This window comes from Diabrotica virgifera, chromosome 3, assembly GCF_917563875.1.
Source record: "Diabrotica virgifera virgifera chromosome 3, PGI_DIABVI_V3a".
Taxonomy (NCBI): Eukaryota; Metazoa; Arthropoda; class Insecta; order Coleoptera; family Chrysomelidae; genus Diabrotica; species Diabrotica virgifera.
In genome coordinates, this window is record NC_065445.1 from 162088409 (window position 1) to 162105353 (window position 16945).

Below are 16945 nucleotides of genomic sequence, written 5' to 3' on the forward strand. Positions count from 1 at the left end.
GAAATATTTCAAGTGGAACAGTTGAAAATTATTATTAAACACAAGAGATAATTGTATCAGAATCATTTATTAATTGTGAGTAATATCTCCGGTCATAATATAAAAATTAAATATTAAAAAAATCCCAGGAAATCTGTAACAATTCCCGGGAATCGAGATTTCCATTTTTTACTGATTTCCCGGGAAATTTGTTCAATTCAATTCAATTCAATTCAGTTTATTGATGTCAATATACAAAGTATTTACATAAGTCAAAGTCTGTTAAAATGCATCATTGAAATACATTGGCAAGCTAACACTTAATAAGTAAAATCTATAAAATTTTATCACCTAGTCTAAATACTTAACACAAAGTTAGAATATTAGCATAAAAACACAAGAGCACACAGAACATTTAAGAGAGCTGTAGGACTATCACAACAGGGTAGCCCCGAGATATTCCTCCCGAGAATAGTAAGCACCCACCAAAAGAAGTTCTTTGATTTTTATTTTGTATGTATCTAAGGGCAGTTCTCGAATTATTAGGGGTAATTTATTAAAGAAATGTATAGCCAGACATGATGGGCCATCTCTGCACCTCTCCAGCCTACGAAACTTTGGGGCAAGGTTCCCTCTAAAGCCCGGGAATCTCCCGGGAATGGAGCTCTAGTACAGATCCATTTATTCTTAGGAGATCTTTCCTTAGAACACTTTGAAATGAAATGCACATTGTTTCTCACTGGCCCTGGGAATAAAAGTTATGGTTACTATTGATTTGTACACCAAGTTACTTCAGGCAGGTAATATTTTATATTAACCATATACTTTGTTTCTATAAATGTTTAGATCCATAGGCGTAACCAGGGGGGGTCTCCCCCATTGGGATGTACTTTGAGCTCTATACGCTTAACACCATAGCCCTCAGAGACCTTCCAGTAGTTGTAACCCCCCCTTAGGATCATCCTGGTTACGCCTATGTTTAGATCAATTAAAAATGGTCTTCATTTGCCAATCTGTTAACATTTTTTTCAACTCATGTACTGAATGTATAGTATTTTTACTACAAAAACGTTATTACGTAGGTCAAAATTTTTGACGTAAGAGAACTGTCAAAACATTATAATGTGACTTTTCATTATTGCTATGTTTATTATAAACACGGCAATAATGAAAAGTCGCATTCTAATGTTTTGACAGTTCTCTTACGTCAAAAATTTTGACCTACGTAATAACGTTTTTGTAGTAAAAATACTATACCATTAATTTCACATCTTCCCTAAAACAATATCAATGTAAAATCAAAAATATTTCTTTCATGATTGCATTTATTTTTGGAACTTTACATACCTTATACTTACATTTAACAAGAGTAGAGACATGTTTACATTTTCCACTTTACAATAACATAACATTTGGTTAATGCTCATGCTATTTGTGAAAGATAGGGTTTCTTTAATTTCGTGGGGATTGGACCTTACTGAAGGAATAAACCATATATTTTGATGGTATGCTCAGAACTTTCCTCTATTTTTCCAGCCAAAATAAGAGGACCAGAGTTTAAAACTTGTTTTCCTTCTAAAACTTCTTGAATTTTCAGTACCCAAGAACTTCAAATATCCCACGATACTACTTAACTTCATGACTAAAAAATAGAACCAAATAGAAAATAGAACTTCAACAATTTTGAAAACAAAAGAAAAAACCAAATTTGTTTTTGACAAAATGACTTGAATGACAGACGATTTGTGACTTGTGACGGAACGGAACAGTAAATTAGGCAGCATTGTATTCCATCAGGGCGAGTTTTAACCAGAGATATGTAAAGAAAATAGATCTGGCTAGTCATATGCTACTCAATGCATCGGGGTGTAACGCCGATATCAAGTACGGTGGTCTAGCTATCTTTGTCTGTCGTGCGAGTGTGAGCGTATCTACCAAGAGGTGGAAGTAATGGAACGACAGTTACACAGAGGCGGCATCCATCATATGCTAGAGAGAGAAAGTTAAGCGCCGGTAGAGAGAGATGGATAGACCACCGACCAGAACTGCTCCGCGTTACGCTATTTTTCCGAGTTGGCCAAATCTATGAGTATAAGATCTTTGGGTGGTTTTAACCGCAGCAGAGCTGTGAAAAGCAGCGTCATAAAGTTAGCGAAACGGTTTTTTCAAAGTCGTTATTTTGACTTCTGCCATAGCTCAAATAATTGCACCTCGTTTGCGGATAATTGAACCATTCAAAATTTCATTTGCGGAATTTCCGTTTTCGAGATATAAGCAAATCAAAACTGGAGATTTCGGCGCAGCGCTAAAAATAAATGTCGATTTTCAGGGTATAAAATGCCGTAAAGTCACTAAATGACCATATCACCTAATTGCACCTCGTTTGCGGATTATGAATAAACTGGTTTTACTTGAAAATTGTGAAAATTGAAAATGTTATAAAGGAAAAAAGATTTCAATGTTGGTTGCCTATACTATAGGGGCAAAGGAATGCCAGAATAATTTTCACTTTTGGTAAACCTAAACTGTAAGGCTAAAAGTAGTATGTACCATAGTCAAAATAACTCCTCCTGACTTAAAGGTAATCCCTCCATTCGAAATTTCATTTGCGGATTTTCCGTTTTCGGGATATAACCAAATAAAAAGTTGAGATTTCAAATAAATTTTCATTTTCTGGTTATAAAAAGCCGTAAAATTGCTAAATAACCATATCACCTAATTGCTCCTCGTTTGCGGATTATAAATAAACTGGCTTTAATTGAAAATAATGAAAATTGAAAATTGTATAAAGAAAAACGATATTAACGTCGGTTGTGGTTGCCTACACTGTAGGGGCAATGCAAAGGAATTATTATTCATAGTAGTGATGTTGATTATAGTTACTTTCGAGGATTCGTTACAAATCGTTACTTTTGTATAAAGTAATCATTTACAGTTACAGTATTCGTTACTTTGGATTACTATGATTACTTTTGTATTTGGTATTTGGTACTTGTATAGGTATTTCGATATAACAACGACCTTCACCGATCTGTTTAAGGGATAAATCGTTACTTTTGTATAAAGTAATCATTTACAGTATTCGTTACTTTGATTACTATATGATTACTTTTGTTACTTTTGTATTCGAGTACCGATAATCATATCGAGAATCGTATTTGTCAGTAGGAAGGTATTTTGTATAGGTATTCTGTCACACCCTTAAAACGCTTCATACCGATAACGATATTCCATAACACTCGTAAAATACCGGTCCCGTCCGTTACTCGCTAGGATACGATTGGTATTTTTTTATAGAAAGTAATCAAGTGTACTGGTTGTAGATACAATAGTCGTTACCCGCTCTGATACGATTGGTACAAAGTAACGAAGTAATCAGAGTAATCAAAGTAACGATTTGCCTCTCTGTATAGTAATCGGTACTTTCGGTATTCGTAAGTAACGAGTACTTTGTAACGAATAGTTACTTTTTCAACATCACTATACAGGGTGAGGCAGATAAAAGTCCTATTAGAAATATCTCGAGAACTAAAGGAACCAGAATCATGAAAATTGGAATGAAGGGGTTTTGAAGAGTGATCTCTTTAATGAAAATATTTTCATCGATTTGCTACTTCCGGTTATACCGGAAGTGGCTTATAACTTCGTTTTTTTTAATGGAACATCCTGTATATTTTTACATTTTTGGATTCTCCTGGATGTCTTCTTTCTTAAAATATGAGGTTTTGTAATGTTATACAGGGTAGTTTAAAAGATAATTACGGTTCTTTTCTTAATTTCCTAGCAACATTCACACCCTGTAGAATTGTAGTAGTTTGACATCAAAAACTCTCTTTATGTACAAATGATTTTTAATATAGTCTACTATTGTTAAAAATTGTTAGTATAGCTAAATGTTGAATTGTACTATACAGGGTTGGTCAAAACTCGGAAAGAGTATTTTCTGAGTTTCATTAAATGGAACATCCTATATTTTATTATCGTAATGAAATCATATTTTATGCTACTTTTTTATTTCTTAAGCATTCCCTATACCTAACTGCTTTAATTTGTGAGTTATTGGTGATTCAAGCCAAACATTAATTTCAACAAAAAATACGTGAAATTTTATTCGGTTGGCCGTGAAAATATTCAATCACAAATAATTTTTCGGAAATAAATACATAATAATCTTGACTGATCTTTAAAATTGCTAATAATGGTTGAGCTATCAAAATACCTACGTAGTTAACATTCTTGGCGCGATTAACAATTAAGCACAAATTAAAGCATTTAGGTATAGGGAATGCTTAAGAAATAAAAAAGTACCATAAAATGTCTTGTCATTGCAATACTAAAATACAGGGTGTTCCATTTAAGAAAATTCAGAAAATCCTCATTCCGAGTTTCGACCAACCCTGTATACTAAAATTTAACATTTAGCTATACTAATAATTTTTAATAATAGTTGACTATATTAAAAATCATTTTAAAATAAATAGAGTTTTTGATATCCAACTACTACAATTCTACAGGGCGTGAAATTTGCTACGAAATTAATAAAAAACTGTAATTAGCTTTTAAACTACCATGTATAACATTACAAAACCGCATATTTTAAGAAAGAAGACATCGAGTAGAATCTAAAAATGTAAAAATATACAGGGTGTCCCATTTAAAAAAACGAAGTTTTAAGCAACTTCCGGTATAACCGGAAGTGGAAAATTGATGAAAATATTTTTATTAAATAGATCACCCTTCAAAACCCTTTCATTCCAATTTTAATGATTCTGTTGCCTTTAGTTCTCTAAATATTTCTAATAGGCCAGTTATCTGCCTCACCCTATATACACCATGGCCAGAATAATTTTCACTTTTAACTTAACACATTTAATTTCTCCTGGTTTGAGGATTATGAATAAACCTGGTTTTAACTTAACTAAAAATCCAAAAATCCGCTGTGTCTAGGTACACGCTAACGTGTACGCAAATAAAAAAGTAGTCTATTCGGTTGACTTACAACGGTTAGGGATTAATAAAGAAACAAACGAATCGGCAGGTCGATTGTAATATTTTAGGTATACCAGTTAAGCGTAGACCTCGGGTGCGTAGAGGGTCAATATCTATTTAATTATTAAATTGTTAGTAATTTTTTATTAAAATTTAATAAACAAGATAACTTAAGGAAAAATAATAAGATGGATAATAAAATACAATGCACCCTTGTTAGAAATACATTTCTTAGCAAAAACTTAATATGTACTAAATTAGAAGAGACTTCCTTGACTAAAAGAACAATTAGGATTCACCCGCAAGTAATATTTTAAATACGAAAAAATATATAGATTAGTGCCGATTCGATATGCGGTCTACCATCCAATATGCGGTCTAGAGCAGAGTAGCTAATTCGTTATGTGGTCTATCATCATCATCAGTAGCTCGACAACCCTTTTTGGGTCCTGGCTTATTCTAAGAAATTCCTCCATTCTGTTCTGTTCCTTGCTTTGTTCTTCCAGTGGGTAATCTCAAGTGTTTTCAGATCTTGTTCCATATATCTAAGTTTGGGTCTTCCCTTTGACCTTCTCCCTACTGGTGTTTGCCCCATTATATGTTTTGGTGTTTCGGTCTCCAACATCCGTTCAACATGGCCTATCCAGCGCAGACGTCCGATCTTTATGGATGTTATGACGTCACATTCGTTGTATTCTGCGTACCCAAGTAGCAATTTTTCGACGCATTGGTTGTCAGTACAAACAAATACACTGTCTACAACGTTGCCCGAGAGCATTTTCAGTTGTTTCGGCCAACGTCCCCTACCCCGACTGACACTACGATGTTACAACCTGTAGTTATACGGGCAACTAATTTATTACCATTTTGACAACTACATATCACACTTCCGTTTTTTCAACAATCGCAACGACTTAAAAATGTTATAATGCTAAACTAATTATTATATATTTTATTTTGATAGAAATTTTCGATTTATTTAACAACCTGTTTATTTGTTTTTTTAATAGCTGGTTTCCATTCCATTGTTTTATCAGTAGATTTGAGATTTGATAACCATTTTTGTATCTGCTTTGGTAGACAGGGTTGCCAGGTCAGTTTTAACTCTTTCAGTAGTTTTGTTTTCACAAAATCAGTAGATTCTTTTTAGGCCATGTAAATATACAGTAATACAGTGATATGCACATCCGTCCTAAATGTCCCAAGAGCAATTCCACAAAATTGGAAACCTAATTATTCCAAACCACCAACTGGTAATTATCATTTTTTAACTAAAATCTACTAAATCAAAAACTAAAATATACTTAAGTATTTTTGGGATATATTTGGGATTTTTTATAATAAAAACAACAGCTAACTTAAGGGGATAGGCGCAAAATGTCGTCCGTTAAAATGTTCAATGTATTTTAAATGTTTTCGTTTTTTGCGAATCCTTAGAAAACTAATAAGTATTTTTGAAAAATTTAAACGCACAAAGAAAGATTACGTTATTACCGAGGACCGAAAGTCCCTGAAAACTTCTATAATGTTTATTTTCATACGTTACAGGCGTGAAAAAAAGAAAAAATTTAGTTACTTTTAATTCCAAATATCTCGTTTAAAAGAAACGTTTTGGTTTTTCTAAATAATGCAGTCTTTCATTCTGCGTTTAAAATTTTCAAAAAGACTTATTATAGTTTCCTCATGATTCGAAAAAAATGGATCAAATTCTGTTGAAATATACCAAAAATCTACTAAAAAATATTGCCTACTAGAATTTTTTAAAAAATATCAAAAATCTACCAAAAAAGTAGAAATCTACTAAATGTGGCAAAGCTGTTAATGAGAATGATACACTTTTGACACTGGTCACATGACCTCTGTCACCCAATAAGAGGGTGCGTTCTAAAATGGTTTTGATAGTCAGCGCGGCCGGGTTTGGTTGGCGATTGGACTTCTAAGTTGTCTTATCCGTCTAAGGTTGGTAATTAGGTATTTTTTAGTAATATTGGTAATATTGTTTAATGCGCCATTTTAGTTTTTCTTGAGATTTTTGGAATGTAAAGAAAATGAAAACACAGAATATAAAAAATGCCAATTTCTGATAACTTTAAAAGCACCATCAATACATTAAATTTATACAGAACATCTTTAACATAAATTTTGACTTTTATATTAAAATTTGATTTTTTAAATTTGCATATTTTTTGTCAAAAATGTCATAAAAACGTGTGTTTTTTAAAGGTGAAATATTCATATTTGACGGTAATCTGAGATGCGTTTATAAATTTCACATCAGGTAATAAGTCCTTTATGTATTTATATAAATTTAAATACCCAATACGATGTCAAAACAGTTTACTTTTTGGTTTTCGCATTCACCATACAGGTGTTAAAAATATAGGTAAAACAACATAACTAGTCTGACTCTTTGAGCAACCATTGCACGCGCAGGTGCTTTTTATAGTCGCTTCAGTTGTCTTATGCAACGGTTACGAAACGATGTTGCTTAAACAGGCGGAACGTCAAGACAACTAAAAAATCGTCCACAAAATCAGTGCAGAATAGGGTCGTCTTTTAAGCAATAACAACGTTGTAAGAAAACGTTGCCACGCGGTAGACAACGTTGTCGCGTCGACAAATTGTTACTTGGGTATAGTTCAAAATTATATCTTCTGCGCCATATACGTCATTTTCTTTCACTTCCTTATTTATGTGTCTGAGGATTTTTCGTTCAAACGTACCTAATAAGTTCTCATCGCTTTTCGACAGTGTCCATGTCTCTGATCCATATATAAGGACCGGTTTTATCAGGGTTTTGTATATTTTGCATTTGGTTTTTCTCGTGATGTTGTTAGATCCTAGATGTTTAATTAGTCCATTATGTGGTGTATCACAGAGTAGTTATTTCGATATGCGGCCACCACTAAATAATGTTAATGCATTTAGTAAATTTTGCATCTACTCGTATATACAGTAGGGTGCAAATGAAAGGAATTAATTTGTTATTTCGTAAACCGATGACATTAGGGAAAATCCCGAAAGAGGCCGATTTTTGTTTTTAAATTATATTTTGGCATACATATCATATTAGTGTCGTCATCCATCTGGGTGTGAAGACGTAATCGATGATTTTTTAAAATGAGAATAGGGAGAATTTGGTGACATCGGCAGAACAAGTTTATGGCAAGTCCTTCATAACATATAGACCAGGGCGCATCTGTAAAAATATTAGTACATTTGGACGTTGAGAGGTGACTCAAATTTTTTTGCAGAAATTGTTTGAAAATAACTCAAATATTAATATTTGAGTTATCCTCCCTCTCAAAAAGGTCCGGAACATTGTTTAAATAATCAAAATGTCAAGAAATTAAGGAAGAATTCGATTTTTTTCTTCGTTTTTTGATTATAACTTTAAGAGTATTCATTTCCGAGAAAAGTTGTATTGACATAAAAGTTGTGTAATTAAATTTTATACAATATAGAGTTGGTTGAAAATTTAAAAAATAGTCACCCTTGTTGCAAAATAGCAATAATTGGGAAAAAAACTATACAACAACAAGTATTCGCATTTTACGTTTTTCAACTATTTATGCTAAACTTAGGACCTTCAAATTTCACCCAGAAAAACTATATGATACAATTAAACAATACTGTAAATTTCATTAAGATCCGTTCAATAGATTTTGCAAAATAAATTTTGCAATCCAGCTTTCGCAAAAAAAAAATAATTTTTTCAAACTGTTACAGGACTGAAAATAAAGCAGATAGCAAGTTGAATTTTTTTTTGCTTATAGAAGTGTACTGTTCCTTTTATTTGCAATTTGCAAAACTAAAATCCATTAACCACCACGGCCTCAGGAATTTTTTTAAAATAAACATTAATTATTGGTGTTGCGCGCAGGACACCGGATAGTTTGCTCTGATTGGGCATTCCAATGACCTTTGATAATTATTGATACATTTTAATTTTTATTGCATTTCGATATAAATAAATAAATTTGTTTATTGCAAAATAAAAACCCATACTCTATATTTTGAAATAACACGTTTTTTAGCAAAAACTTTCTTTGTTCATATATTTTAACTTGAGAATAAAAGTTTATTATTTTTAAACAGATACAATTGTTTAAACAATATTTCACAAACAATAATAAAATTAGTTTGATTTTTTTGGAATTAAAATATTAAAATACAACAAAATATAGAGTAAGAAAATAATATATTAGATGAAGATTGGAAGAAATTTTGGTGGAAATCAACTTCATGTGAATCGAACACCGCTGTCCTGCGCGTAGCACCAATAATTAATGTTTATTTAAAAAAATTCCTGACGCCGTGGTAGCTAATCGATTTTAATTTTGCAAATTGCAAATGAAAGGTACAGTACACTTCTATACGCAAAAAAATTTCAACTTGCTGTCTGCTTTACTTTCAGTCCTGTAACATTTTGAAAAAATGAATTGTTTTTGCGAAAGCTGGATTGCAAAATTTATTTTGCAAAATCTATTGAACCGATCTTAATAAAATTGACAGTATTGTTTTACTGTATCATAAAGTTTTTCTGGGTGAAATATAAAGGTCATAAGTGTAGCATAAATGGTTGAAAAACGTAAAATGCGAATACTTGTTTTTGTATGGTTTTTTTCGCAATTATTGCTATGTTGCAACAAGGGTGACTATTTTTTCAACTTTTAACTAATTCTATATTGTAGGAAATTTAATTGCGCAACTTTTATGTCAGTAAATCTTTTCTGGGAAATGAACACTTTTAAAGTTATAATCAAAAAACGAAAAAAAAATCGAATTTTTCCTTCATTTTTTGACATTTTAATTATTTAAACAATGTTCCGGACCTTTTTGAGATGGAGGATAACTCAAATATTATTATTTGAGTTATTTTCAAGCCATTTCTGCAAAAAAATTTGAGTCACCTCTCAACGTCCATCTCAAAACAGATGGGCCCTGGACTAATAGGATTCAAATTTAAAAAAAGAGGATAACAGAAAACGCTTTGTGAAAGAAGTTCTGTTGTACACAAGAGAATTGAGTTTCTGAGAAAATATAACAAATTTAAAGAAAAATAGTCAACTTGTGTATATTTAGACGAAACATGGATATTTTCTAAGGATGCTACCAAGAGAATATGGCAAGATGACAACATAAAATCGATCAAGCATACTAGTGGAGAAGGGAAGCGACATATAATTCTGCACGCGGGAGGGAAGACAAGATATATAAAAGGTGCTAATTTAATATTTTCGTCTACATAAAAACAGTGACTATCATGACAATATGAACACGCAAATGTTTGTGAAATGGTTGCGTGAAAAACTTCTTCCCGGATTAAGTGAGCCCAGCGTAATTATTTTATACAATGCGCCTTACCATTCAGAAATACTAAACAAAAGTCCAGCAAATTCGTGGAATGTAGATAAAATTAAAGAATGGCTAACAAATAAACGCATATCTATTCCACAGCTTATATTAAAGTCTGAGTTGTTAAGTTTGGCAAAAGAACATGCGAAACCAAAAATCTTTCTGGTGGTTCAAGTTATTGAAAGTTACGGGCATCAAGTTTTACATCTTCCAGCACACCACTGCCAGTTTAATCCCATCGAAAATATATGGGGAACAGCAAAACAATATTACGACAACCATATTGGTCCTAGTGGTTATACTGACGAAGCGGTTTGGGAAACTTGGCGAGAAGCACTTTCAATTGCAACTCCAGAAGTATGGCAGAACTGTATATCCAAGTGCGAAAAATTAATTAAGGATTGATGGATTCGTGAAAATAAAATTAACGAAATAAACCCAATCATAATAACAATTAACGGTGACCCCAGCGATGAAGATGATAGTGTGAACAATAAAGACTAATCATTTTAGTAAAAAAAATTGGTACGTATATTGACTTAATAATATTTAGGAGTTTACTTGAATATTTGATGTTTATATAATGCCCTGCTGTAAGATTTTCGGATTATTTTTAAGGCGCGATCATTTTAGTAAGTGTGATTTGTTTGAAATTGAAACTATTTGTAGATATTGTAGTTACATACATATTATAATATTGTTTTTAATAATTTTTATTTACGGGAAAAATACCCCATTATACATAAAAACTATTAAATATACATAACTAACAAAGAAAACTTATTGACTATAGGCTGCATTGCGGCCGCTTTAATATATCACTTAAATTGATTGTGATTTTTATATAAAACCATTTTAGAGATTAAATTAAAACATCAACAATACAGCAACGTTTAGCCTTCTACATTTTATAAGTTAGAATTTGTTTTATTTTTATTATATGGATATTCATGCAACAATTAAAATTAGGTATATTGATTTTTTGCTACGGGTAATGAACTGTTGTAAAAAATCATGAAATTATATCGTTTAGGCTTGTGAGGCTATACAAAAACCTAAAATTTTAAATTATTTGATTTATATAAGAACACCCCCTCAAATAAAAAATGACTGCGCCAATGTGTAAATAGTCAAACTACAGCGGACCAGTCAATTCGTTCATTTCTTTCTTAATCCGTGACCGGTGTAAGCCTACCGAATAGACAGTGACTTTTTTATTTGTGTACACGTTAGCGTGTACCTAGACACAGCGGATTTTTAGTTAAGTTAAAACCAGGTTTATTCAAAATCCTCAAACCAGGAGAAATTAAATGTGTTAAGTTAAAAGTGAAAATTATTCTGGCCATGGTGTATATAGTGATGTTGAAAAAGTAACTATTCGTTACAAAGTACTCGTTACTTACGAATACCGAAAGTACCGATTACTATACAGAGAAACAAATCGTTACTTTGATTACTCTGATTACTTCGTTACTTTGTACCAATCGTATCAGAGCGGGTAACGACTATTGTATCTACAACCACTACACTTGATTACTTTCTATAAAAAAAATACCAATCGTATCCTAGCGAGTAACGGACGGGGCCGGTATTTTACGAGTGTTATGGAATATCGTTATCGGTATGAAGCGTTTTAAGGGTGTGACAGAATACCTATCTATACAAAATACCTTCCTACCGAGAAATACGATTCTCGATATGATTATCGGTACTCGAATACAAAAGTAACAAAAGTAATCATATAGTAATCAAAGTAACGAATACTGTAAATGATTACTTTATACAAAAGTAACGATTTATCCCTTAAACAGATCGGTGAAGGTCGTTGTTATATCGAAATACCTATACAAAATATCTACCTACTGAGAAATACGATTCTGGATATGATTACCGGTACTCAAATACAAAAGTAATCATAGTAATCCAAAATAACGAATACTGTAACTGTAAATGATTACTTTATACAAAAGTAACGATTTGTAACGAATCCTCGAAAGTAACTATAATCAACATCACTACTATGAATAATAATTCCTTTGCATTGCCCCTACAGTGTAGGCAACCACAACCGACGTTAATATCGTTTTTCTTTATAAAATTTTCAATTTTCATTATTTTCAATTAAAGCCAGTTTATTTATAATCCGCAAACGAGGAGCAATTAGGTGATATGGTTATTTAGCAATTTTACGGCTCTTTATACCCAGAAAATGAAAATTTATTCGAAATCTCAACTTTTTATTTGGTTATATCTCGAAAACGGAAAATTCGCAAATGAAATTTCGAATGGAGGGATTACCTTTAAGTCAGGAGGAGTTATTTTGACTATGGTACATACTACTTTTAGCCTTACAGTTTAGGTTTACCAAAAGTGAAAATTATTCTGGCATTCCTTTGCCCCTATAGTATACGCAACCAACATTGAAATCTTTTTTCCTTTATAACATTTTCAATTTTCACAATTTTCAAGTAAAACCAGTTTATTCATAATCCGCAAACGAGGTGCAATTAGGTGATATGGTTATTTAGTGACTTTACGGCATTTTGTACCCTGAAAATCGACATTTATTTTTAGCGCTGCTCCGAAATCTCCACTTTTGATTTGCTTATATCTCGAAAACGGAAATTCCGCAAATGAAATTTTGAATGGTTCAATTATCCGCAAACGAGGTGCAATTATTTTATCTATGGCAGAAGTCAAAATAACGACTTTGAAAAAACCGAACTTTATGACGCTGTGAAAAGCTAGTAGAAAACGACGTTCGGCCGTTGGCAACCCTGCTGGTGGGGGTGACAGTGTGACAGTGACATAACCTTAGACAAGGAAAGAGAGGGTGAGAAAATGGCGTGGGTGTGATTAGATGTTTTGTCAGAAAAATCTTAAATCATCGCGTTAAAATTGTTATAAATTAAGTAATTATACTGTAGATATAGTTAGTTAGTGTTTGAACATTAATTTAGTAGTTAAGTTAAAAGTTAAAACGGGATAATACGTTAGTAGTGAATAAGAAATACTAAGGACTTTTCTGTAAGTTTTGCCTTTATATAATCATAGTAGCAGTAGTATAGTAGAGTAGAGGCTGGCTTAGGAGATGGACACAAACTCTCCCGGCCCCCCTGACAAAGGGGGCGGGATCTATGCTTTGCTTTCATTGAACTCGCAAAATTTTTTAAATTCCATACACATGCTAGCCCCGAGACATAAAAATAACATTAATTTAATAGAAAGAGAACTCTGTGCTTTAAAAAATAAATTCCAAAACGATCAGATCATGTTAACAGAAGTTAATAACTTATCATCTAGGATTGAAAATATTAGTAGAAGAAAAGTTGAATACAAGGACACTGACTTCGGCCCATTCCTTATTATGATAGAGAGTGACAAGGGAAAAGCAGGAAATATCCATCCTATGGATATTGGGAAAGTATTTCATACAATGGGTACGACTGGAATTAAAGAAATTAGTAGAAAAGGCATGAATAGAATTGGAGTAATTTTTAACACCTCCAAACAGGCAAATATGGTACTAAATAGCACAGAAATCCTTGAGAAAGGATTTCTTGCTTATATACCTCAAAAAATGCTAACATCAAGGGGTATTATTAGAGATGTCAGTATAAATATTTCAATGGAAAACATAGTTAACGACAGTAAATTACAAAAAAACGTGAAAATTATATCGGCCAGACGACTTAACAGAAGAGTTTTAGATAGCAATGGGACCGTTACATACATTCCAACAGGAACTGTACAACTACTCTTTGACGTAAGAACTCCCCCTAAAGAAATAATCATATATTCAAACTTGGTAACAGTAGATCCATACATCCCTCCTGTACAGCAATGCTTCAAATGCCTAAGATTTGGGCACTCACAAAGACAGTACAGGGGAAAAGCAAGATGCCCGAAATGTTCCGATGAACATACAGTACAAAGCTGCACAGTTTCTGTACCAAAATGCCTATACTGCGATCTTGATCACCTTGCCACAAATAAAATTTGCAAAGAATTCGAAAGACAGAAAAAGATAAATGAAGTAATGGTCTTCCAAGATCTCACTTTTTTTGAAGCTGCCAAGCTGTTTCCCCCAATTAAGGAAAAGCCAGAGAATTCGAGAATGTTTCAGAGGAGAAGTAGGGATTTTCCTTCTTTATTATCCAGCTCACCCAGAGCATTTACTCAAGCACTTCAAAAATCCCCATCCTCCACTCCCCATTTCCAGAGTCAAAGTCATGTGGTCCCAGTTAAAAGGAAAAATAAAGTAATTCTTAAAGACATTAGTTATGACAAAGAAGCGCATAAAGCTTTATTAAACGAGGATCTAAGCAGAAATTTACCTAGATTACCGATTTTAAACAAATTAAATGATTCACAAAAGTATACGGGATCACAAGGCCCAAGTTTTGCACTCTCATTAACACGCAATCGTGTACATTCTCAGGATAGTGTATTTTCAAAAAACGTTGATTTAACCTCTGATAATAATATGGAATTTGCAGGTTTTGATGAGTCACATAATACATCTAATTTTAGTAAAAGTAGTGTTGACTGAATTTTCATTTATTTCTTACAGATAATATAATATATTATTTTTTATATTAAAAAGAAAAAATAATAATAATAGTAACAAATTATATATTAATGTGATATTCAAAGATCGGTGTGCTCAAAGCACTTGATTAGATAATTAACTAATTAATTAAATTTAATTTTTAATGATGCACTTATGATTTAATCACACTATTTAATGCTCTAATCTCAGGGTTTTATATTCTCGTGCTTCAATATCTCCTTTGCTTTACATATGATAAATAAGGTCAAAGATTAACGGAATAAAACACATATATGGTACAAAAGCATCTATTGAAATAAATTCACCCTCAAAATATCCTCTAAAAATAATATCTCCTATTCTGATTATTGAAATAACCCTACCACTATCTAAAGTACTTATTGAAATTTGCGTTATGAATAATTCTACAAAAAAAATAAAACTGTCTCTCGGATGATGAGTTGTCCAAATTCTTGTCTCTGGTCGCCTACAATTTACTCTTAGCAGCCCCCTATGTAGTCAGCAATCTCGCAACAAATTATTGCAAGCCTATTGTCATTAATGACCCCCTACAGATGCACGTATCTTTCAAAAAACAATGCTAGCCTTTTCTCCTCTCGATAAACTGAATCTATTTCTCGTTCCGGCATGCAACGGTGACTCTTGGAATATAAGTAGAACAATATAACTTACAATGCTTTACGTGATGAGCTTCCGTCAGGACACTTATTTCAACAAACTCACAACTATTCACTTATCTGCCTTACTACTTCAGGAGACTCTTAGAGATCACCACTAGTCGACTTAACGATCATTTAACAACTGACTCTTCTTCCACCCTCTAACATTTCGCTAAACTCCCATTCTTCATACCTAGCCCCTCCTTTTTCCTTCTTCACCAATCCGAGTTCCTCAATTTTATCCCCATCTACCTTTCAGATAACAAACACCAATTTTCCCTACCATTAGAAATTTCCTAAAACTAATTACATGCCAATCGGTTTTTTTTTCCTTTCTTAATATCTAAACAAATATTACATTCATTTAAATTTCTAAATACAATTATTCCCTCGCCGCAAAAGTCCATTTGGGAAACCCGGTCTCATTGTCCAAACACATAACCACTTTCTTATCATACTAACTGTACAAAGAAAATACTTAATCCCTATTTAAATTTTGTTTACCTACGGCCATCCAAAGATAATTGACTTTCATTTCTTCGAAATGAATTTTGGTATATTTTTATTATATGTTTTAACTTTTCTAAAATATTAAGATCGAAACCATATTAATTCAAATTTTACATATCTTAACAATATATAGTTATGATATTTAATATTTTGCATTGGAATATTAATGGTTTCTTTAACAATAAGCAAGATCTAATGGTGTTTCTTAACGAATATGATGTTAATATCATTCTTCTAAATGAAACACATCTGAAATTTTCACAGCACTTGTATATTCCCAATTTTTACTGCTATAGGGATGATAGGATTGATGGATGGGGTGGAATAGCTGTACTTATTCATCAGTCTCTGGCAGCTGATAGGATAGACATTTCACATATTCACTTGCCTGAAAAATGGCAGGCTATCATTATCAAATTTGCAAATTTTTTTATTATAGGATCGTATAAGAGACCAGATGTTCGTTTTCGTAAGGAGATCTTTAGAGAATTGGTTCAAATGTGTGATAAACCGTTTTTCTTCATAGGTGACTTGAATTGCCAACATTCTTTATGGGGTTCATCATCTAATAATCCGAACGGCAATCGTCTTGCAGATCTTTTGGAGGAGGATAACTTGTGTTTTCTCAATACAGGTGAGGCGACAAGAATCTCACCGCCTGACTCAAACAGTGTCCCTGACGTAGCTATAGCATCTCCAGGTTTGGCTGTGGACTGCCTCTGGGAAGTTTTTCCAGAGATAGGAGCAAGTGATCACTTTCCTTTTGTAGTGTGTTACGGGCAGGATAGAAATAGTCCCCAAGGAAATGACCCTCTTCAAGATCGCAGTATCTTTAATGTGAAAAAAGCCAATTGGGAACAATTCAACCAATATATTG

General features: G+C 32.6%; 2 protein-coding genes across 2 annotated transcripts; both read left to right on the forward strand.

Annotated features, from left to right (window-relative positions):
- Window positions 1-10242: 10242 nt before the first annotated feature.
- LOC126882614 (uncharacterized) lies at window positions 10243-10731 on the forward strand. Its single transcript, XM_050647587.1, has one exon. The coding sequence runs from the start codon at window positions 10243-10245 to the stop codon at window positions 10729-10731; it is 489 nt and encodes a 162-aa protein (XP_050503544.1).
- Window positions 10732-13510: 2779 nt separating this feature from the next.
- Window positions 13511-14878, forward strand: LOC126882615 (uncharacterized). Its single transcript, XM_050647588.1, has one exon. The coding sequence runs from the start codon at window positions 13511-13513 to the stop codon at window positions 14876-14878; it is 1368 nt and encodes a 455-aa protein (XP_050503545.1).
- The last annotated feature ends 2067 nt before the right edge of the window (window positions 14879-16945 follow it).